General features: G+C 45.4%; 1 protein-coding gene across 3 annotated transcripts in view; it reads right to left on the bottom strand.

Annotated features, from left to right (window-relative positions):
• Positions 1 to 24,680, bottom strand: part of COL12A1 (collagen type XII alpha 1 chain) — a 144,958-nt gene that overhangs the window by 84,163 nt on the left and 36,115 nt on the right. For 2 of the 3 annotated variants that reach the window (XM_038760746.1, XM_038760747.1), the window contains exons 13-18: positions 14,655 to 14,927; positions 8,183 to 8,449; positions 6,757 to 6,949; positions 4,713 to 4,834; positions 1,515 to 1,664; positions 1,310 to 1,429 (exon numbers count right to left, since the gene is read on the bottom strand). In XM_038760746.1, coding sequence (XP_038616674.1) covers positions 1,310 to 1,429; positions 1,515 to 1,664; positions 4,713 to 4,834; positions 6,757 to 6,949; positions 8,183 to 8,449; positions 14,655 to 14,927 — 1,125 coding nt within the window. The remainder of the gene's footprint in view (positions 1 to 1,309; positions 1,430 to 1,514; positions 1,665 to 4,712; positions 4,835 to 6,756; positions 6,950 to 8,182; positions 8,450 to 14,654; positions 14,928 to 24,680) is intronic. The other variant, XM_038760748.1, reaches the window with a different exon arrangement.

Below are 24,680 nucleotides of genomic sequence, written 5' to 3'. Positions count from 1 at the left end.
GGATTAAGACTGCGAGCCCCCCATGGGACAACCTGATCACCTTGTAACCTCCCCAGTGCTTAGAACAGTGCTTTGTACACAGTACGCGCTTAATAAATACCATCATTATTATCATTATTATTATAGTCGATCTCAAGCTGAATGCAAGTTAGCACAGTGAAGTTCCATTACTGAAAAACCCCACAGGGGAAAAGGGGTGTATCAATGAGGGTACAACACCCAAGAGTCAGAAAACAATCCTCCTCAACTCTGGTCTGGCTCTTATTAGAACTTGCTGTCTGGTTCTGCTCACCACACTTTAAACAGGATGTGAGCCAACTGGACAGAGTCCAAGGTAGAGTGACTAAAACGATCCCGGTGATGGAGGATAAAACCTGTGAGGAACGGTTAAAGGAATAGTGACTGCTTAACCTAAAGGAGGGCAGGCCAAGCAGCCTCTTAGACTGTCAGATCAATGAAGGGGTTCATGGGGAGGAGGTTGTCCGGCACTTCTTCAGGTCCACTGGGGATCAAACTAGTGGAAAGGGGCTTCAGTTGAAGAGGGAAAGAGTTTGGCTGGACATGGGGAAGGACTTTGAGGCCTTTGAGGTGATATAACTGTGAATGGATAACCAAGGAAGGCTTGGGAGCAGCGTGGCTTCATGGAAAGAGCACGGGCTTGGGAGTCAGAGGTCATGGGTTCTAATCCTAGCTCCGCCACGTATCAGGTGTATGACTTTGGGCAAGTCACTTCACTTCTCTGTAAAATGGGGATTCAGACTGTGAGCCCCAAGTGAGACAACCTGATGACCTTGTATCTACCCCAGCGCTTAGAACATTGCTTGGCACATAGTGAGAGCTTAACAAATACAATTATTATTATTATTATTATTATTGTTATTATTATTATTATTATTATTATTATTATTATTATTCTTGAGAGGCTTAGCCCTGGGGTTAGTTGGGTTCAAAGGACTGGCCCAGATGATCTCTTGAGCTCCCTCCCAGTTCTGGAACTCTGGGATTTTCTGTGTCACAAGAACATGTAGAAGCAGTGCGGGGCTAGTGGGAGAGATTCTTTTAATCCAACTACCCTTGGGACAGATTTCCAAGTAGTCCAAGAACAGACTTAGAAAAGTGACAAGGGACACACATACACATGCACCCCCCTCCCTCAAATGCACACATACACACCCTCCCCTCTTTGGGGTTATAATGAACCTTGCATTTTAAAACTACACCCACCATTTGGGCTATTCTCTAATTCACACAGTACCAAGCCCCATGAGGTTCTACTTGGTGAGGTTTTCCTCAATGAAACCCCATTTACCTGTCAGGGTGTTGCCTCCTTTGTATGGCAAATTCGCCACAGCTTCCAGCAAATTCTTCTTATCCTTATAAGCATTCAGCTGCCATTCCGTTCTGGGATCGCCACTGTATTGGGCCAGGGCTGAAAAACACCCGGGGAACTATTAGTTCACTTTCCTGGCAGGTTCTGGAAAGGCCTGAAGTGTTTGGGTGCAGACAAGACCTACCAATCTGCACCCTTTTAGGGCCGATGTCAAAGACTTCGACGATCCGGGAAATGAAACTTCTGACCGTTTTGAAATTGGGTCTCCCGATACTCCAAGAACCATCCACCAGCAGCACAATGTCAGCTTCTGCTCTGGTGAGGCATTCCAGCCCTGCTCACGGCAATTAGAAGATGCGGGTTAGAAGGAGAAAGCAACTGGGGCATTTCTAGGCTCATTTACTGGCTACCACTGGAGGTTTGGGTTGCCTAGTGATTTTCCCAAGCCGCTATATCACCTGTCCACTTTCCCAAACTCTTTCCCTGGCTTTGAGAAAGACGTTTCTCTTCGCCACACATCTCAGTAATCAGTTCTCTCTCCCCAACATCAACCCTCCATTTCAGAAATAGAGGTTTCAAATGGTGACTTCGGAAAACCGTCTGTCCAGCTTTCACGGCGGGCTTAGCGTGATCGGCTCAGACGGGGCCCAAAAAATAGGCAGCGCAGGGCAATTGAGAGGGGTTTATTTTGGGTTTGTTTGTCTTTCATGACCAAAATAAATGTCTTGCATCATTTCGAGCTCCAAATTCTCCAAGAAACCCACACCCCATCACTCTGACACTAGTAACTGTGAGGTAGAGGGTGGAAAATGATGAGAGGAAGAAGGTAGTGGATTCTCTTTTTCTAAATGAGCTAGATCTAGAGTTTGAAGTGTTCTGCACATAGTAAGCGCTCAGTAAATACGATTGATGATGATGAAGCCTTAAATCCAGTATTATGATAGACTGGGCCTGTTGGGAACCTAGAAATATGGCCCTGGATCATATTCTCTGCTTATTTACTCTATACACATCTAATAGTCCTTCATTATCCCTATTAACTGAGTAAACATCATCATTTGCTCTTTATAGCAATTAAATAAATACAGATGGTGGAGGAAATTTGCACATTAGAAAAAATCAAGAGAAAGAGGACAATTTAGAGGAAGGTACACAAATGAAACACATAAGTTAAGAACTGTAGAAATAACAAGTACAAACATTTATACAAAGACGGGATTCTATGAAAAGAAAATAACTTCCAGGGTCCTCTGTTCGAAAGCTATGGAAGAAAAACACAAATCAGTTAATTGCGTCCTGGTGGAAATGCTGAGACATTTATAAGAAACAGGAAGACTTAGTTTAAATGGTCTTATCAGCCCCTGGAAAACTGCATACTGGAGTTTGGACCACCAGTTGCATAGCTTCTGGCTTCCTGCCATAAGGAGCTTCTGGTCTTTTGGTGGAAGAAATTCCATTGAGAAAAGTCAATCCACATTCGTCCCAGTGGAAAAATCCCGAGGGTTCATCTACGCTCCTCAATTAATCCAATCCTGTGGATCTAGGAGTACTCATTCCCAGATCTGGAGGGTTAAGAACACGGTCCTCTTCTGCACAGAAAACACAGATCTAGGCTTTATCAACATAAACAAATACTTTGCGATCTTTCATAGGTTAACAGCTCAGAACGAAAATCCGTGGTCTTTCTATGGAAGTTCAAACACGTTTCATACCCAACAGAGAAAGGGGTATTAATATCAAAGATTCTCGCTCCATTATTTTGTGATGATTTCACCAGCCGGATACAGTTATGTAATCTGACTCAGGGTGACCTTTGTCTATTAAACACAGCTTCTTTCCAAGGCCAGTAAATTCTCTTGACTTTTAAAACTTTACATTCTTTTGGACTCCCTTAGTAAACACCTCTTCAGCAACTGTCACTATCTAGTGAAGAAAAATGTCAAAGGTATTTACATTTTCCCTGTGGCCTAATAGAAAATGAACAGGTCACATGATCCAAGTTCTAGTCCCTCACAGTCCTGCCACTTTCCTGCTCTTTGCGACCCTGAAAAGTCGATTTTCCTCTCTGTAACTCTGCTTCCTCATCTGTAAAATGAGGATAAAATACCTGTTTTCCCTGCCTTTAGGCTGAGAGACCCATGAGGAACAGAAACTCTGTCCTATTTCCTTATCTTGTTTCCACCCTAGCACCTGTGCTTGACATAAAGCTAGCACTTAATACCATCACATAAAAAAACTACATTTCTAAAAGAAAAGAAAAAGCTGTCACGGTAAGTGACCAAATCATTTGACTGTGTCCAACCTGATTAACTTCCATCTACACCAGCAGTCAGAACAGTGCTTGATGCATAGTAAGCGCTTAAATATATCCACTGCCCTGGGAAAAAACAAAGTGGATAATACTGTGTTTGTGGAATGATGCTAAAGGGGACTTCTAAATAAGAATGAAAGAGATTTTAAAAGCAGTGAGTCCTCTGACAGCATCATCAAAAGCATCAAATCGCGCTTCCAAATCAGGTTTGAATGGAACGCAAATATACTAAGTTATGGAAATGAAGCTTTTAGTCAACTGAATAACAGTCGCAGCTTTTCAAGAAATGATCGGCATAATTTTTTAAGGGGCAAGAAGCTCGTGGCCTAGGAGAAACAATAATAATAATGACAACAACAACAACAATAATAATAATGGCAATCGTAGTATTCGTTAAGTGCTTACTCTGTGCTAAGCACTGCGGTTGATACAAGTTATTCAGGTTCCACATGGGGCTCACAGAGTAAGTGGAAGGGAGAACAGATCTCTGTAGATGAGAGGATCTGAGGCACAGAGAAGGTAAGCGACTTGCCCAAGTTCCCACAGGAGGTGCATGGCAGAGCAGGATTAGAACCCAGGTCCTCTGAGTTCCTAGCCCTGCCCTTTCCACTAGGCCATGCTGCTTCCCAAGTAGGTTTTAGAGGGGAAAGTCAGGGGTTAGATGGTCCATTTTGATGATTGCCTAGGAAAGTAACCATCAGCATTCCAGGAAGCATTCCATTGCTCCCGTCATAGACGCAGTCCTGGCTGGACAGACCATGGGAATGACCTAGGTTGGCACTAATAATAATAATTAATAATAATCGTGGTATTTGTTAAGTGCTTACAATGTGTCAAACACTGTTCTAAGCGCTGGGGTAGTACAAGTTAATAGGCTTGGACACAGCCCCCGACTACATGGGGCTCACAGTCTTTTACAGATGAGGTGACTGAGGCACAGAGAAATTAAATGACTAGTCCAAAGTCACACAACAGAGAGGTGGCAGAGCATGGACTAGAACCCAGAACCTTCTGACTCCAGGGCCCGTGCTCAATCCACCAGGCCAAAGTGCACTGTGTGCACATGCTTACCCATGGATGAAATCGGGGGCACGGTTGAATCCGAAAGCGTTGTCATCTCCTGTCCGATCAGCGGCAAACTCTCCCCTCCATCAAACATTCCAAACACATTGACTTTATAGGTCGTGCCTGCCCTGCAGTGTTTAAACACAAACACACCGTGTTTTAGTTGGGGACAAGGGTAGATCCTTCTCTTTTCATAATAAAGGGCCCGCTCTTTTAAATCCCAATTTCACCACGCTGAAACAGGGTCCACTGTTCTGTGACAAGAGATTTCGAGGGAGAACCTCCTCGTGGATCTGAACTGGATCTGAACAAGGAGGTAGGGGCACGGGTGTGGATCTCAATTACCACTGGTCACCCCACCAACCAGGAGGCCGGGGTGGTCTCCAAACCCCACTGTGTAGGAGAAAACACCTGGAAAGATCCGCAGGGCTGGGAGCTCGTAACGCCACTGGCATCAACTCCCTCCTCACCAGACCCCCATGCCTGGGTACATAATTGGCACTACAGTGCCTCAGTCCAGCCCTCTTTAAGGAGCGGGCAATGCCCTTGATCCAGACTTGCCCGCTACGTGAAGCGGATGAGCCCGTTAGCTTATGTAACTGCGATATTGTTTGCTGCAAAAAGGCGTCTTCCCAGGGTGGTTCTAAGTAAGAAGGTTCAAGCCAGAAACCCGAAGATCGAGCGCGTAATTCCATCCCGCACAATGGTCCATTCATTTTATCGTAATGAATGGGCCACTCCATTCAATCCCAACTTCCTTGTTGTGGGCTAAAGATCCTAGAGCTGGCAACACTGACCATTTTACCCTTCCCCCCTCCCCGGCCCCACTGGCATCCAGTTCAAAGTCCTGCCTTCACCCATGTCCCAGAAGGGAAGTGGATCGAACCCCAGATTTCAGGGTGAGTCACTGGCCCTTATCAAAGAGAACAGTGGTGGGCCGGGCCTCCTGTGTGGACGTCCAGAAGGAGACATCCTTCCGGGCTGCCCTGGAAGTCAGAATACTGAAAGCAGGCAGGGCCGCAGGAGCTAGCGGTAGTAACAATAATAATGATGATAATTTTGGTTTCTGTTAATCGCTTTACTATGTTCCAGTCACTGAGTGGTGGGGGGAAACAAGATAATTAGAAGAACCACAGTCCTTATTGCACATGGGGCTCGCAGTCTAAGGGGGACGGAAAACAGGCATTTACTCCCCATTTTGCTGATGAGGAGACTGAGGTGCAAGGAAATTAAGTGGCAGGCCCAAGGTCACATGGAAGAAAAATATTTATTTATATTAATGTCTGTCTCCCCCTCTATACTGTAAGATCGTTGTGGGCAGGGACCGTGTCTATTATTATACTGTACTCTCCTGAGTGCTCTGCACACAGTAAGCGCTTGATAAATATCAATCAATCAATCAATCAATCATATTTATTGAGCGCTTACTGTGTGCAGAGCACTGTACTAAGCGCTTGACTGACTGACCAACAAGTGGAGGGGTAGGGAATAGAAGCCAAGTCTCTTGGCACCCCACCCTGTGCTCTTTCATCCAGGTGATGTTTTCCTTCTACTCTTGGGAAGAGGTAGCTCAGTGGAAAGTGCATGGGCTTTGGAGTCAGAGGTCACGGGTTCAAATCCCAGCTCTGCCAATTGTCACCTATGTGACTTAGGGCAAGTTGCTTAATTTCTCTGTGCCTCGGTTCCCTCATCTGCAAAATGGGTATTCAGACTGTGAGCCCCCCCCGTGGGACAACCTGATCACCTTGTAACCTCCCCAGAGCTTAGAACAGTGCTTTGCACGTAGTAAGCGCTTAATAAATGCCATCATCATCATCATCATTACTGTTCTTGGGAAGAGTCGTAAGAGGTGAATTCGATCCTGAAAGGGTCTAGCTTAGGCCTGAATTCCACCTTCTCAGTTCGCGGCGGGGCCCTAGGGAGCCTGCGATGAGGTCGGCCTATGCGCACGTTTAAGATCTGAGGTGATGCAGCCCCAGGAGGGGAGTCTTTCTCCTGCTTGAAGCCCAGCCTCACTCTCTGAGGAGAAGGCCGAAGGGGAGACACATACCTGAGTTCCTCCAGAACGACCGTGTTGTCGTAGGGGCCCACGACGAGCTCCCCCAGCCTCCGGTCCTCGCCGGTAGGATGGAAGGTGACCTTGTAACCCTTCACCTCGCCCGGAGCTGCTTCCCAAGTGACTCTGAAACTCGACATGGTGGAGTCGGAGGTTTTGAGGTTGCGGGGGGATTTAAACTTGGACACTGCAGAGACAAGGAAGGAAATGAAATCCCCGGAGGTGTCGTTTCAGCTTCCATTCATTTACTTAATTGCAATAATAATAATAATGGCACTTATTAAGCGCTTACTATGTGCAAAGCACTGTTCTAAGTGCTGGGGAGGTTACACGGTGATTAGGTTGTCCCACGGAAGGCTCAGTCTTAATCCCCATTTTACAGATGAGGTCAATGAGGCCCAGAGAAGTTAAGTGACTTGCCCAAAGTCACACAGCTGACAATTGGCAGAGCTGGGATTTGAACCCATGATCTCTGACGCCAAAGCCTGTGCTCTTTCCACTGAGCCATGCTATTGTGCGCTTGGAAAGTACAATACAGCAATAAAAAGGGACAATCCCTGCCCACAGTGGGGTCACAGTCTAGAAGGGGGGGAGACAGACATTAAAAAAGTAAACAGGCATCAGTATAAATAAATAAAATTTTGGATATATGCATATATGCATAAGTGCTGTGGGGCGGGGGGGGGGGAAGAGCAGAGGGAGCGAGTCAAGGTGACGCAAAAGAGAGGAGGAGCTGAGTAAATGGGGGGTTAGTCTGGGAAGGTTTCAGAGGAGATGTGCCTTCAATAAAGCTTTGAAAGGGATGGGGGGAGTCACTGTCTGTGGAATATGAAGAGAGAGGGCATTCCAGGACAGAGGCAGGACAGGGGTGAGTGAGACAGATGAGATATTCCCATATTGCATCTCTCTAAGGCAGCTTGGAAGTTTAGCCAAGGCTGTCCTGGCCTGCACAAGAAGACAAGTGTCATTTTTTCTGAAACGATCCTGAACCGCCCTGAGGGAGGTAGAAAGGCAGTGGGGGGTAGCAGGGAGGTCACCTTTGACAGGAGCATTTGTACTCGGCCTTCCACCCTGCCGGACCACCAAGCAACATCACGGGTAACCTCCGCCCCCCTCCGCCCCCGGCCCCTACATGCCATCTTGGGGCTTCAATCCCAGCCTGCCTGGCACCAGTGAGAAGGGCACCAGCAGAGTGTAAGCTCACTGTGGGCGGGGAATGTGAGTGTTTATTGTTGTACTGTACTCTCCCAAGTGCTTATTACAGTGCTCTGCACACAATAAGCGCTCAATAAATATGATTGAATAAATGAACGACCCCCACAGAAGTAGAAGATTGGGACAGCGGAGGTGGCTGCTGTGACTCAAACTCCTGGAACACTGAAGAGCCCATCACTCCCACCCCATCCCCAGACACACCCACCTGTGGTCCCTGAGCCTTGGCGGGGTCTACCTTCCCCGGCCTGATAGATCGGAAGGACCGTGATGTCATACGTGGTCAGGGGCTGGAGCCGCTTGAGCACCGTGGACGTCACGGTGGGCGGGACTTTGGCCACCATGTGCCTTCCCCCTCCGTGGGGCCGATACACGACCCGATAGTTGATGACTTTCCCGGGGGCTGGCTGCCAGGTGACCCTCAGCGTATTCTCCGTCTCGTCGTCCACTCTCAGACTCTTGGCGCCTTGAGACACTGTCGGAGGGAAAATCAGATTTTAAACACCCCAAGTCAAACGAATGAATGGAACCTAACCACTTGGGTCCATCCCCCTGGCCCCTAGGTCTCATGTTGCTTACTTATATTGATCAGTCGATCGTATTTATTGGATGCTTATTGTGTGCGGAGTGCTGTACTGAGGATTTGGGAGAGTACCGTATAACAGAGTTGGTAGACATATTCCATATCTGTTTGCAATTGATTTTAATGTCTCACTCCTCCTCCAGTATGTAAAATCCTCGTGGGCTGTGATCATCTATACCTACATCTCGATATTTTAGCACTTAGTACAGTGTTCTGCACACAGTAAGTGCTCCCACCCTGTAATTCACTCATAATCAGAGAAGCAGGGGGTGTTGGAGGACCTGGGTTCTAATCCTGTTTCTGCCACTTGTCTGCCGTATGATCTTGGGCAAGTCACTTAACTTCTCAGTACCTCAGTTTCCTCATCTGCAAAATACCTGCTCTCCCTCTTAGTCTATGAGCCTCATATGGGACAGGAACTATATCCAACCCAATTATCTTGTATCTACCCCAGTGCCTAGCACAAGTTTTGGCACATATCACATTTAACAAATACCACAGTTGCTACCTTTATTAAAAGACAGCATTAAGAAGTCTGCTTCCCCCTTGTTTTCCCATTTTGAAATTGAAAATTGGAAGTTTGTGCCTCTATTCTGGAGGCAGGAGGGAGAACGGAGGGGAAGATCCAGTAGCATTCTAATGAATTTAGAAAAAAAAATCATCCATTCTCCAGCAAGCTTTTAGAAACCTTTTTATAATTTCCTCTGGGAAAGACTAATTCAGCTTTCAGAGACTATCACCTCGGCCCATGGTGGGAGAGCAGTAGCAATTAATGGGGGACATTTGAGAAGGTGGGATTTGTTCCCAAATCCCACCTTCTCAACTGTCCCCCATTAATTTCCCAGCATCCTGAATCATATGATCCCTTCAGCCAACTCTTACTGGACTTATTTACACTCTCCTTGGCACTCATGTATATAATTCCCCACAGTTTATTGATTTCAACACTGTCATATATGTATTTATGTCCATCTCCTGCATTTGAGTGTAAGCTCCTTGTGGACAGAGAACATAGTTGGATAATGATAATAATAATAATGATGGTATTTGTTAAGCGCTGACTATATATGAAGCACTGTGCTGAAAACTGGGATAGAGACAAGATCATCAGGTCGCACATGGTGCTCCCAGTCTAAGCAGGAGGGAGAACAAGTATTGAAAACCCATTTTGCAGATGACGGAACTGAGGCACAGAAAAGTGAAATGGTGTGTCCAAAGTCACAGAGCAGGTAGGTGGCAGAGCCAGATTAGAACCCAGGGCCTCCGTCTCCCAGGCCTGGACTCTTTCCACTAGGCCATGCTGCTTCCCTGTTAATCTGAACTGCCCAATGAACAGTGCATTACAATGTTCAATAAATATTGCTCCTAGTACTACAACAATAATAATAGTAATAATGATTATGGTATTTGTTAAGCACTTACTATGTGCCAAGCACTGTTCTAAGTAGGTACAGGGTAATCAGGTGGTCCCACAAGGGGCTCACACTTTTAATCCCCATTTTACAGATGAGGTAACTGAGGCTCAGAGAAGTTAAGTGGCTTGCTCAAGGTCACACAGCAGACATGCGGTCCTCTGACATTTCCACGAGTCCATGCTGCTTCTCCGGATTCATCCATTCAATCGTATTTTATTGAGCGCTTACTGTGTGCAGAGCACTGTACTAGGTGCTTGGAAAATACAATTCAGCACCAAAGAGAGACAATCCCTGCCCACAACGGGACTACTATGATTTTTTTAGATTGTGAGCCCCTCAAGGGACAAGGACCAAGTCTAATTCCCACGTGGGTATTCTCTCCCACTGCTTAGAATGGTATTTTGTACAAAGTAAGCGCTTAAGAAATACTATTACTTCAACTACTACTACATTGCCACTGAAACAGCAACCACATGACAGGTTAAGAGATGAGAAAGACGGGACCATAAAACTCATTACCCGGAAGAGGGAGGAGCTGCTTTGACTGACCTCCTAGGGCAAGTTAACAATTCCTCGTGAAGACAGTCCTGATCAAAATCAAACCAACCTCTCTAATTGACCTCTGTCTCGATCGTGTTTGGCTCTTGGAAATCCCAGTGAAGCGGTTTGTGGGCAACAAATGAGTCCCAAGGAGGAATAACACTCCCCAGAGTCGTTTAAAGATTTTGAAGCCATTGATCCTCCTGCACTGTTTATAAAAATCTCACTTTATCCAGTTCGAGGAGCTGACTGTTTGAAAGGGTGGACACATTCCTTCACAGGAATAGATTTTTAAACTGCATGGATCAATGCCTAGGAATTTTTTCCCAATTTTAGAAAAAGGAGCAAAGGGAAGGGCAGCTGAAGATAAATAGAGCAATAAATTCTGCTTTGAAGTGAAGAATTCGGAGGTCACAATTCCAACCCATAGTAAATTTGGGCAGTCTTCTAACCTTGGATAAAATATTAGAGCTCCTCAGTGTCACCCATCATGTTTTGGGAAGGCCTTTTCAACCCTGCTGCTGTAGAGGAGCAACAGAAAGAAGAACACACAGCCTGAGTCTCGATTTCCGTCTTCGTGGAAACTTCCCCTGTGGTTTCTGGGGCAGTTTCCACTGAAGCGATAATGATAATACAAGCTAATCAGGTCCCACATGGGGCTTACAGTCTACATAGGAGAGAGAACAGACACTGAATCCCCCATTTTGCAGATGAGGGAACTGAGGCACAAAGAAGTTAAGGGACTTGCCCAAGGCCACAGAGCAGGGTAGGTGGCAGAGCTGGGATTAGAACCCGGGTCCTCTGACTCCCAAATCCATGCTCTTTCCACTAGGCCACACTGAGCGAAGCCCTGACTCCATCCCAAACCAAGTGGACTTGACCTTTCTGTGATCTCAGATCTCTGGTTCTCCCTCCACTTTCGACTTTCTCTGAGTGACCACAGACTTCATCTCCAATAATGGAAATAATGGTGGTATTGGTCAAGCACTAATTATGTGCCAAGCGCCGTACTAAGCGCTGAGGTAGATATACGATCATCAGGTCGGATACAGTCCCTGCCCCTCAACAGGTTCACAATCTAATTAGGAGCGAGACGAGAAATCTCAATTTTACAAATGAGGAAACAGAGGCCCAGAGAACTGAAGTGACTTGCCCAAGGTCACGGAGCAGGCAATCAATCAATCAATCAATATTTATTGGGTGCTCACTCTGTGCAGAGCACTGTACTAAACACTTGGGAGAGTACAACAGAATTAGCAGGTACATCCTCTGCCCATAACAAGGGCTAGAGTGGCGGCCTACAGGCAGATGTTGGAGGTAGGATTAGAACCCAGGTCTTATAATTCCCTGGCCCATTCTCTTTCCATTAGGCCACCCTGCCCACCTTTCTCTCGCCCCTCACCCCACTGTTCAGTACAGTCCAAGCTCACTGTGGGCAGGGAATGTCTGTTATATTGTTCTATTGTACTCTCCCAAGTGCTTAGTACAGTGCTGTACACACAGTAAATGCTCAATAAATACAAATGACTGGCTGACAAGCACCAAGTACATTGCTCTGCACACAGTAAACGCTCAAAAAATATGATTGATTGACTGGACCCGAGAGTCCACTCCCTATCACTGGCCAACAAATGATGGGAGATGGGCTACCACCCTTCGCTGTGGGGAAGCAGCATGGCAGAGTGGATTGAGCACGGGCCTGGGAATCAGAAGGTCAAGGGTTCTAATCCTGCCTCCTCCACTTTGCTGTGTGACCTCAGGCAAGTCACTTCTCTGTGCCTCAGTTACCTCATTGTAAAATGGGGCTTGAGACTGTGAGCCCCACATGGTACACGGACTGTGTCCAACTCCATTTGGTCAGGGACTGTGTCTAATTCGATCTGGTTGTACCCAAGCACAACCTAAGTAATCCCTTCCCTTGTAGCAAACCCCACCGAATCACTGACTGGACTCAAGCCCTTAGGTTTATTCATTCGCTTTTCCCTCCTCAGAGAAGACCCAGACCAGAGAGGACCATGATTAACTTGAGTTGGCCACCTATGAGATTCAAAAAGAGAACAGTCAGCTCCCTCCACCATGACCTGCCCATAAAGCAAATTCTTTCCCATCCTTGCAATGCCTGAATAATCACAAAACCAATCCAAATTCCGACTTTCCCGGAGAGGTAGGTTTTCAGCCACACACATCTATGCCTGACTCAAGTATGTCCCATTTGAAGTCTTTCCAACACAAGCATCCACTCCTAAATCCTGGAAGATACTAGTCCCAGTTGACGCAATGGCGAGATCCACTCCATCAGCCAATCGTATTTATTGAGCGCTTACTTTGTGCAGAGCGCTCGAAGCCTGCCTCGGCCCTAGATTTCAGTTTTCTATTGCATCAAGCGAAACTTGGCATGGGAGCGAAGTATATGACTGGCGATTTGCGAGGCGGCCAGTATTTTCTAGGTACAATATTTAATTTACCATGGAAACCAAATGCGCGAGCGATATATGCTTTTCTGTGAAAGTACATAGGCCTGTAGAGAGTCTGGGTATGTCTGACAAGAGCCAAAATGAGAACTATTTGTCTGAATTTTCTGGTTTGAATCAGTAGAGCCCCCCCACCAACCTCAGCCAAACCAGACCTAAAAGATTTCACTCCAGAATTAAAGTAAAGAGGAAGGGAGACGGGGGGTTAGGGTCCCTTAAGGCAAATCCTCAACTCTCTCATCCCTGCTTCACCCAACAAGCCTCTCTGGCTTTCAACAGAAAAGTAGGGAGGTATCCCCCTGCATAAAATTCCCTACTCCTGCTAAAGGGAAGGCTATTTTTTTAATGGTATTCGTTAAGCGCTTACTACGTGCCGGGCACTTTTCTAATCGCTGAGGTGGAAGCATTGTCAGGTCAGGAATGAAGGGAGGACCTCACTTTAACCCATACCCTTTCACCCAGATCATCAAATTGTGAAAATGGTCTGGTTTCCTAACCCATATGGCCGTCACTGCCATGGAGGCAGCTGCTGTATTCTAATCTTGGCCCCACCACTTGTCTGCTGTGTGACCTTGGGCAACTCACTTCACTTCTCTGGGCCTCAGTTACCTCATTTGTAAAATGGGGATCGAGACTGTGAGCCCCACATGAGATAAAGACTGTGTCCAACCCGATTTACTTGTATCCACCCCAGCGCTTAGTACAGTGCCTGGCACATAGTAAGCACTTAACAAATACCATCATTATTATTATTTATTAAGGGTAGCCCCGAGGGGGAATTGGCCCAGCATGAAGTGAAGGAGGAAATTTAGAATCCAAAAATTCTACTGTATGTACTCTCCCAAGCACTTAGTACGGTGCTCTGCACATAGTAGGCACTCAATAAATGCCACTGATTGATTCATTCATTCAATCGTATTTATTGAGCGCTTACTGTGTGCAGAGGACTGTACTAAGCACTTAGGAAGTACAAGTTGGCAAATTATAGAGATGGTCCCTACCCAACAATGGGCTCACAGTCTAGAACATTTGATAGAAATTTGCTCAACCCAAAGAGACAGTGTGGATAACCCAGACCAGGAAATGGACCTGAATTATCATAGTTTGGACTGCTGACAAAACCCAAAATATCCAAACAGTTTATATTCTCTCTTCACCCTTTGCTATTCAGAAGCAGCCTGAATCGACATGTGGGAGAGGATTATGTTGCCAACTTGTAAGTGCTTAGTACGGTGCTCTGCACAGAGCAAGCGCTCAATAAATACGATTGAAATGAAACTATGTCCAACCTGATAAGTTTATATGTATCCCAGTGCTCAGTGCAGTGCGCTTGGCACATTGTAATCGCTTAACAAATACCAATTATTATTATTATTATTATTATTATTTTTAATAATGATGGTACTTGTTACGCACTGACTTTGTGCCAAGCACGGTTCTAAGTAACAGGGTAGATAAGAGGTACTCAGGTTGGACACAGTCGCTGTCCTACTCAGGGCTCATACTCTTAATCCCCATTTTACAGATGAGGGAACTGAGGCCTAGCGTCCTCTTGCTTGCCCAAGGTCACACAGCCCGATGAAAAAGCTGAGACTTCCCCCTCCTCTCCCATTGTCTACAGGCCTGCACCCCAAAGGGAATGGAGATCCAAGAATGCCAAATGTTACCCACATTCGGTGGTGGCTTCCCCGTTGATGGGGTCACCCTCTCCGCTGCTGTAGGTGGCAAACACCGAAATTTTATATTTGGTTTCCGGCTGCAGATTTTCGATCACGGTGTGGATCGCGTCGCTGGGGAGCCTTTTCTCTCCAGTCTCCAGGTCGTCGTAAAGAGATCGCCATGCCACTCTGTAGCCACGCACCATCCCCGGGGCCGAGGTCCAGTAAGCGCCGATCGAGGTGTCCGTGATGTCTTTAGTAATCAGGTCTTGTGCCGAACCACGCTCTGAAAGACGCCGGCAAAGGGAAGATCAAAGCCTGATTAGTCATAGATTCATTCAATCCATTCAATTGTATTTATTGAGCGCTTACTGTGCGCAGAGCACTGTACTAAGCGCTTGGGAAGTACAAGTCGGCAACATATAGAGACGGTCCCTACCCAACAATGGGCTCACAGTCTAGAATAAATGAGAACAGTCATGAGAAGCAGCGTGGCTCAGTGGAAAGAGCCTGGGCTTTGGAGTCAGAGGTCAGGGGTTCAAATCCCGGCTCCGCCACTTGTCAGCTGGGTGACTTTGGGCAAGTCACTTCACTTCTCTGGGCCTCAGTTACCTCATCTGTAAAATGGGGATTAAGACTGTGAGCCCCACGTGGGACAACCTCATCACCGTGTAACCTCCCCAGCGCTTAGAACAGTGCTTTGCACATAGTACGCGCTTAATAAATGTCATCATTATTATTATTATAATTATTATTAACAGTCCCCTGTAGCTGCCTCTAACTGCGGTGTTTGTTAGGCGCTTACTATGTGCCAAGCACTGTACTAAGCACATGCTAATCAGAATGGACACAGTGCCTGTCTCATGTGGGGTTCACAGTCTTAATCCTCATTTGACAGAGGAGGTAACTGAAGCACAGAGAAGTAAAGTGACTTGCCCAAGGTCACCCAGCAGACCCGTGGTGGAGTCAGGATTAGAGGGCGTCCACTCTATCCACTGGATCACGCTGCTTTCTTGATGTGAGGCAAATCCCTACTGCCCAGATACCAGCTCTAAGACGTCTTAGCAGAAGCAGCGTGGCTCATTGAAAAGAGCACGGGCTTTGGAGTCAGAGGTCATGGGTTCGAATTCCGGCTCAGCTGTGTGACTCTGGGCAACTCACTTCACTTCTCCGGGTCTCAGTTAACCCATCTGTAAAATGGGGATGAAGACTGTGAGCCCCCAGTGGGACAACCTGATCACCTTGTAACCTCCCCAGTGCTTAGAACAGTGTTTTGCACATAGTAAGTGCTTAATAAATGCCATCATTCTTATTATCATTATTATGTTTGTACACTACTTTTCCTCCCAAAAGCTGAATTTCCTAGGACTCTCCCCTATGGCACTTTGCTGTTGCACAGTTCTGCCAACCAATCAATCAGTCAGTGGTATTTAATGAGCACTCACTATGTTTAGAGTAATAATGATAGTAATAATAACAACAATTAATAATATTAATGATGGCATTTATCAAGCACTTATTACACGCAAAGCACTGTTCTAAGTGCTGGGTAGGTTGCAAGGTGATCAGGTTGTTGTCCCATGGGGGGCTCACAGTCTTCATCCCCATTTTGCAGATGAGGTAACTGAGGCCCAGAGAATCAATCAATCAATCAATCGTATTTATTGAGCGCTTACTGTGTGCAGATCACTGTACTAAGTGCTTGGGAAGTTGGCAACATATAGAGACAGTCCCTACCCAACAGTGGACTCACAGTCTAGAAAGTGAAGTGACTTGCCCAAAGTCACACAGCTGACAGTTGGGGGAGTTGGGATTTGAACCCGTGACCTCTGACTCCAAAGTCCGAGCTCTTTCCACTGAGCCACGCCGCTTCTCTCTGTAGGGCTTGTTTAAGCACTTACTACATTCCAGGCACTGTTCTAAGCACTGGGGTGGACACAAGAAAATCGGGTCTGACACAGTTCCCCTGCCCTACGGGGCTCACAGTCTCAATCCCCATTTTCCGTATGAGGGAACTGAGGCCCAGAGAAGTGAAATTCATTCAATTGTATTTATTGAGCGCTTACTGCGTGCAGAGCACTGTACTAAGCACTTGGGAAGTACAAGTTGGCGACATATAGAGATGGTCCCGACCCAACAACGGGCCAAGATCACACAGCATGGAAGTGGAGGAGCAGGTTTAGAACCCATAACCTTCTGACTCCCAGGACTGTGCGCTATCTGTTACTCCCAGCTAATTCCCATCTTCAGCTCCCCCTCTGACCCTAGCTTTCCAGTTCTCAAACCTCACCCCAAGGAGCACAGAAAGCATCCGGAATTCCAGGCCTTGTTGAAGGCTCTCAACGTTTTGGTCATCTGGAAAGGCAGAAGGGCTATCTACCTCCCAGGGCAACCGAACGCTGGCCAGACTCAAATCGCCTAATTCTTCTGGAAATATGAAAAGTGATTAGTCATCAAAATAAATGACCTGACCTTTCCCGCCAGATCAGAAACGTCTGTTCCCCCATCTCGATTCTATTTTTCATTCAACAAAAAATAGACACGCCGTCCAAGTGGAAAACTATGGAAACCTCATCTCCACAGGAGGCCCAGCTGTCTTCCAATAAAGCTCTGACTTTCCATATTTTAATGTAATATAAATACACAAGACACTTTATATTGGCTTCTTTAAATTGGGCTCCTGCCACAGTATGACTTCAGTATGAAACGATCTGCTTTCACAGCGTAATTCTCGGTGAAGAACTGAATGCTAAAGCAAATTAGGCAGAGCAAAGAGTACTAGAACCAAGTTCCTCACAGCAATACAGTTGACTGTTGTGCCTGCATTAAACAATATATTCTTGCAAGGAATGACCAAATTATCACCATTAACTAACAAAAAAAAAAAGAAGTGGGGGAACATTGGAGGGAAAACCCTATGGAACAACCCTGATCATTTGAGGAGTAATAAAAAAAATGTCTGGGCTAGAAACCAAACCCCAAACCACTCTAAGAAACTCAAACAACATAAAGAAGGACTTTTTTGCTGACGGGACATCCTATCTGTGGAGGACAATAAGACTTTTTTAATATTTTGCACAGCAACCCATACTGACTCAATTTTCACCCAATGTTTGGAAATCCACACCCATTAGAAGAGGTATTCCTTTATTCTGTTCATTCGTGAAACAATCCCTGAGTATTTTCACAGTTTCTTTACCTGGTTTGGTAAACATGAAGAATATGGACACCCTGAGAAGGGCCATGAAAAATGCTGGAAAGATCAGAAACAATTCCTCTGAAGGAAAGGCCGAGGAATTAGGATGATTCTGCCACATCAAGGCAGGCCATATCAACCAATGAATCAATGGTATTTATTGAGCTCTTACTGTGTGCAGAGTATTCATACATTCATTCAATCATATTTATTAAGTGCTTACTCTGTGCAGAGCACTATACTAAGTGCTTAGCACTGTACTGAGTGTTTGCACTGTACTAAGTGCTGTACTAAGCACTGGGAGAGTACAATACAACCGAGTCGGTAGACAATTTTCCTTCCTGCAATGAGTTTACAATTTAGAGGGGGAGACAGAGATTAATATAAATAAATGAATGACAGAGATGTACATAAGAACTGTGGAACAGGGATTGGGGATCAGTAAAGGGAGCATGGAAAAGAAAGCCTGCAGGGAAGGCTTCTTGGAGGAGATGTGCCTTCAATAAGGCTTTGACCATGAACAGAGATGCAGGAAGAGAGAATACAAATGAGAAGGTAACTGTTGCCCCACAACTTTGCCAAAGCAAGTGTGAGCAATAAATGCAGAAAGGGAAGAGTTTGTCAAGACAATGTTCAGAGGACTCTGTCAAAGCCACAACATTTTGGGCAGGAAGAGAAAGCTTCTAAAGTGTTAAATATTCATTGGCCGCAGCCTCCCAGAAGACACGTAGAGCTCATTCAGGGTTTCTCCCTTGGACAGCAGGCTTAGCCAGTCTACACAATATTTGTGGTAAAGCTAATTGAACTAAAACTCTTTCAAAACTATTTAAATAGATATTTCCCTAGAATGGTAATCAACAGTTCCTTTGGGAGAGGGTTACTGAGAGCAGAGAAGTGAAGTCAGACCATGGAAGTCATGCAGGGGATAACTAAAATGGTGTCAATTTTCTTTTTATTTTGTTATAACGCGTGTTCGATGTGCTAACTTTCTTTAGGCCGAAGTGATATGATCTGGGGTAAGTCACTTAACTTCTCTCTGCCTCGTCTTCCTCATCTGTAAAATAGATCCTCCAGCTTAGACTGTCAGCCTTATGTGGGACAGGGCTTATGTCTGATCTGGTTATCTTGTATCTCTACCCCACTGCTTAGTACAGTGCTTGGCACATAGTGAGCTTTTAACAAATACCACTATTATTATAATTATTATTGGTGAAAGCAGATTATTTAATCTCATGCCATGCTACGTGAGGTCAGCATGACTTTTTTGATGCTCACGGCATTACCTCGTTTTCTTGAACGATGATTAAAACATGATTTAGAAATATAGTACATCGCATTACATTGAAATGGCTAAGCGCACATCTAGAAATAGAGTAAGCGATCTGGGACTCGGGACAGAAGTTACTGAAATTGACGTCTGGGAATTTGGTGGCAGGGAGGACGTGTTGTAGATACATGGAGGCTGTGAGGTTCTTACGGATGGAGAGAGCAACAGAGTGAGTTACTCAAAATGGCAAATAGGCTACCAGAAGGAATGAGAATCATCGTTCAGTCATCAACAGAGATAATGATATCTCGATTCAATCAATGATATTTATTCATTACTTTATTCATTTTTAATGGTGTTTGTTAAGCGCTTACTTTGTGCCAGGCACTGTACCAAGTGCTGGGGTAGCTACCAGTTAATCAGTTTGGACACAGTCTCTGTCCCACGTAGGGCTCACAGTCTTAATGTCATGCATTCATTCTCTACTAAAGGGTACTACCAGGAAGTCATGAAAACTTCTAGTGTAGATGAAGTTTGGCTGTTTTGAGCTATGTGATGGGATGTGCTGTTTTCCTGTTCATAACTGACTTTAAAATCTCCCCAGGCTACTCATTGAGAATTTCTTCTTCACTGAATGGAATGAATACTAGTGCCCTAAACAGAAGAGATACCAATACCTGTTTGACTTAATTTTCCCATTTTTTTCTAGGGTTTTTCAGTCCATTTTCCAACCTGTTTTATTATTCAATTGGCAGCATGGCCTTGAGGACAGAGCACAGACAGGGGAATTTGAGGACCTGGGTTCTGAACCCAGCTCTGTCACTTGTCAGCTGTGTGACCTTGGGCAGGCCATTTAACTTTTCTGTGCCTCAGTTACCTTCTGCACAAGGGGGACTAAGACCGTGAGCCCCATATGGGACATGGACTGCATCCAACCTGACAGGCTTGTATCTACCCCAGTGCTTACTGCAGTACCAGGCACATAGTAAGCCCTTAACAAATACTGTTAAAAAAATGATGGTGGCATTAAAAATTATATGCAATTACATTCAACATGCAGATGAATATGATAGCACTTGCATTTTCATGCACCAGACTTCAACCCAGCACTTAGAACAGTGCCCCAGTGCTTAGAACAGTTTCCCAGTGCTTAGAACAGTGCTTGGCACAGAGTAAGTGCTTAACAAATACCATAATTATTACTAATGTCACAAATGCTGTTCTAGAATTCACCAAGAGACCAAGTAGGGGAAATGGATTGTAAGGGGAGGACAAGACCAAACCTCATCTCTGAATAAAGAGTAAAAGCAGAACAGAGGTAACTTTGCCAAGGAAATTAGCTGTCCCAAAGACAGCTTTTCTCCTAGCCTATTTTCATTCTGATTGGTCAGGCTGCCAATGGCAATTATATGCAAAGGCGAGAACACACAGATTGTCAGGGGTTACCTTTTTTTCTGAAGAGAAACGTTTCCAGAAACATTTTCCAAAGACTCATCCAAAGCAATAACAACTGGATTATTCTACAAATAATCATGGTTTAAAGGAGATCACAACTCTAATTGAACTCTGGCAAAACAGGTTGCTTTGCTTACAGCTCTACTTCTCAATAGCTCCAACCTAAGCCCCCTTCTTTCCCACCTGGTTTCCACAGAGGAACTAGGGGAGAAAGAGGTATAGGGAGAGAGAGGTGGTGGGGGAGAGGGGGGTTGGAGGAAGAGAGCAAAAGAGAGGGAGAGAAATAGAGAGAGGGAAAGGAAGAGAAGCGAGGGAGAGGAAGAGGGAGAGGAGGAGTGAGGGAGAGGAAAAGAGAAGGAAAGGAAGGGGAAGAGAGAAGGAGAGCAAGAGAAAGAGGGTGGAAAGTAGAGAGGGAGAGATAAAGAGGGAGAGAGAAGGAGGGGATGGAGGGAGAGGAAGAGAGAGAGGGAGAGGGAGAAGGGAGGAGACATAGAGAAAGAAGGAGATGGGGAAAGGGGGAGAAGAAGAGAGAGAAGGACAGAGAGATGGAGAGGGCAAGAGAGGGAAAGGGAGATGGAGTGAGAAGAAGAGAGAGAGGGAGAGAGATGAAAGCCTCTCAGGCCTCCAAACAGAAAACAAACCCCTGAACATAAAAATTCAACCCAACTCCACTGGGACAAGTGGATTAAATGAAGACCTGACTCCAAGAAGACTCTTCATTCAGGACAGGCAGTTACTTCTCTCCCCAGGTAAGGAGAACAGTATAGCCTTCTCCTGTAGTAGGTCGAGAGATTTAAGCCCAGAGTTGCCTACCCAGATGAGGATGAATTTCAATTTTTAGAGCCATGTTTTTCACATAAAGAATGAAGAAACTCTGTCCGGTTCAAGTAACGGCCCTTCATTTCCTAGTCTTTTGTCTCTCCCTAAAAATCAAATTATTGTCAGGCTCAACTATAATTGCACCTCAATTATAATTGGTGACCGTGCAAAAACCATCTATCGCTGGACTGACTGCCAAGCATTTATTCAGAACTATATTAAAACGGGAACTGTTGCCGAACCCTCTCCAAGAGCAATCTGCTCTTGACATTAAGGCTCATTCCCCGAATTACCAAGCTTTTCCCTCCTGAAGGATCAGAAACCTCTTCCTGAAAAGAACTCAGTTCATCTACTTTCTTCATCTGGAACGGAACGTGCAGTGGAGTTTGACAGATCGTGTGTGCGGCCCTCCCTGTGACTAAATGAAAAGTCAGGCAGAACCTTTTCACCCCTGGATCCTCCATTTCATTTTTTGATTTAAAGTTAGTCAGAACCACATTCCATAGCCTAGGATTTGGATTTGTTAGTGGCGTAGGGGGGAACCAAGGGGAGAGAGCAAACAGTCCACAGAAGCTGAACTCGACCTAACCTTCTAAAATCCCATCTCCTCCAGGAAACCTTCCCTTTCCTTCTCTCCACATTCTGTCTCATTAACTGCCACTTCAGTCTCTGTAGAGACCGGGCCTGGGAATCAGAACCTAGGTTCTGATTAGGACCTGGGTTCAAATTCCATGCTGCCACTTATCTGCTGTGAGATATCGCTTCACTTCTCTATGCCTCGTCCCCTCATCTGTAAAATGGGGATTAAGACTGTGAGCTCGATGTGGGACATGGACTGTGGCTGGCCTGATTAGCTTGTATCTACCCCAGCGATTAGCAAAGTGCCTGGCACATTGTAGGCACTTAACAAATACCATTAAAAAAGCGTTCCCACAGCCCTCATAGCAATAGCATGTCTGAATACAGTTTATATACTCTATTACTCCCCTTAGCTTGTATTTTACTTGAGTGTCTGTCTCCCCAGATAGATTCTAAACATCTTGATGGCAGAAATCTTGTCTACCACCTCTTATGAGCACTCCCAAGTGCTTAGTATGGCACACACAATAAGATGATGACATTTATTATGCAGGTACTATGTGCCAAACGCTGAAGTAAATGCAAGGAAATCAGAGCCAAAACAGTCCCCGTCCCACACAGGGCTCGGAGTCTAAGAGAGAAGGAGGACAGGTGTTTTATTCCTGAGGTACAGATCAGGAAACTGAGGCACAGGGAGGCTAAGCTACTTGCCTAAGGCCACACAGCCGAGATAAGAACCTAGGTGTCTTGACAACTATCCTCTGCTCCTTCTACTAAGCCACACTGTTTCCCAGAAGGTATTCAACACCTATTAAAGCGCTGAGCAGTGTTTTGCACACAGTAAACCCTCTATCAATACCACTGATTGATTGATGATTATCATGATGGTGATGATGAAGGTTGAGGTGGACCCTCCTTCCCAGAGGTGAGGCTCAGTGTTGGCTCCCCTGCAGTGAAAGTGATTGTTATAGGAAGAACCTAATGGCGAATTATCCTTCAATCAATTGTATTTATTGAGCCCTTACTGTGTGCAGAGCATTCTACTAAGCATCCACAATGAGCTTACAATCTAAAGGGGGAGTCAGACATTAGTATAAATAAATACACTACAGATACGGATGTAAGTGCTGCAGGCTGAGGGAGGGGTGAATAAAGAGTGCAAATCCAAGTGCAAGGGTGACACAGAAGGGAATGGGAGAAGAGGAAATGAGGGCCTACTTGGGGAATCACCAAAAAGGAGTCACCAGTTACCACCTGAGGGAGAGGAAATGAGTAGCATTTTCCTTCCTCAGCAATAATCAGGCACGGTACATTGATCTGGGTTGTTTTTTCCTGAAAACGGACACGGGAATGATGGTTTGATGATCGGGAAGACTCCTAGAAATGTCAGGCCACCCTTGGAATGCGTAATTTCCCAAAATTGCATGAGGCAGCATTCAACCTCCAGGACAGACACAGAGCCCTTGTTATAAGAGCCGGGATCCGCATTGCACTACTCCACATTACCCGGAGTTCCTGGGATATGCTCAAACCTTCATTGTAGGGAAATGTCAATTGAGTTGGCTTGGTTTGGGCCTGTAGGAGGTCATTCATTACCAGGACATTTTCTGTTGCCATAGTAACTGATTAAAATGACGATCTTCTGAAGAAGCCACAGTTCCTTCCCTGGCAAAAATCAAAACTCGAAAAAAAGAAAAGAAAAAAGAGGCGGGAGAAGAAAATATCCCAAAGTGGGAAAGTGTGTTCATTTCGATAAATCCCTATGAACACAAAGTTAGCGTTATTCCTTTAAACGCAGAGTCAGGCTCCTCATTCATTCATTCAATCGTATTTATTGAGCGCTTACTGTGTGCAGAGCACTGTACTAAGCGCTTGGGAAGTACAAGTCCTCTCATTCTGAGCCACAGCAAAAGTGATAGAAGCTTTTCTCAAGAAAAAAAAAATTTAGATTTTGTTGGATGCTGGGATTTAGTCCCTCATTATCTCTGCACCCTCGTCTGCAAAATCGATATGAGTTGTTGGCGGTTGAAGCTTTTAAATGTCTGCTTCTAAAATTGCAGTGGACGGCCCACCTTCCTCCGTCAGACTTTTCCAAATGCAGGTGCTAATAAATCCCAACTCCCAGCTACAAGGGAATTAGCCAATATACGTTCAGGTTTCAAGAGCCTTACAAGATGAATTATGTTTAGGAATAGTTGTCGACCGAACCAAAAAGAGAAAGTCTCGTTTTTCTTTTAGAATGAAAAACTCCAGTGAATTTGAGCTAATCTATAAAACAACCAAAACGCAGAGTATTCTTGCCATCTGACTCTCTGCCTCTGGGGAGGAAAAGGAAATTCCTACCAGGTCTGCTCTTGCCACCTCCTCTCCCGAGAGAAAATAGATTAGGAAAACAGAAGCTCGCTTGAACAGTGAACTGCTAGCTATCGACTAACTTTCTACACTCCGGGCTTACTGTATTTTCCATCATGTCCTATTCCTAGCATATGGCATGTGGTTTTGGCTCGCTCTATATCGTAAAACGAAATGGAAGAAGCAGGGGTGAAAAGATTCCGATCGTTTTAATTTAGTCACAACTATGGCAGCACACGTGATTTGTTGTCAGAATATAAAATCCCAGTGGGCGAGGAGCCATCGAACTCTTCTCTGGTTCCTTATCAGAGGCTGACTCTTAAGATGAACTCAACTCTCTTGTCACTCACAAGCCACGTTTCACTAGGGGT

The sequence above is a fragment of the Tachyglossus aculeatus genome, chromosome 19 (genome assembly GCF_015852505.1).
Source record: "Tachyglossus aculeatus isolate mTacAcu1 chromosome 19, mTacAcu1.pri, whole genome shotgun sequence".
In the NCBI taxonomy this organism is placed as follows: Eukaryota; Metazoa; Chordata; class Mammalia; order Monotremata; family Tachyglossidae; genus Tachyglossus; species Tachyglossus aculeatus.
The sequence above is the reverse complement of the archived record's forward strand: the minus strand, read 5'-3'. Positions and strand labels throughout refer to the sequence as shown.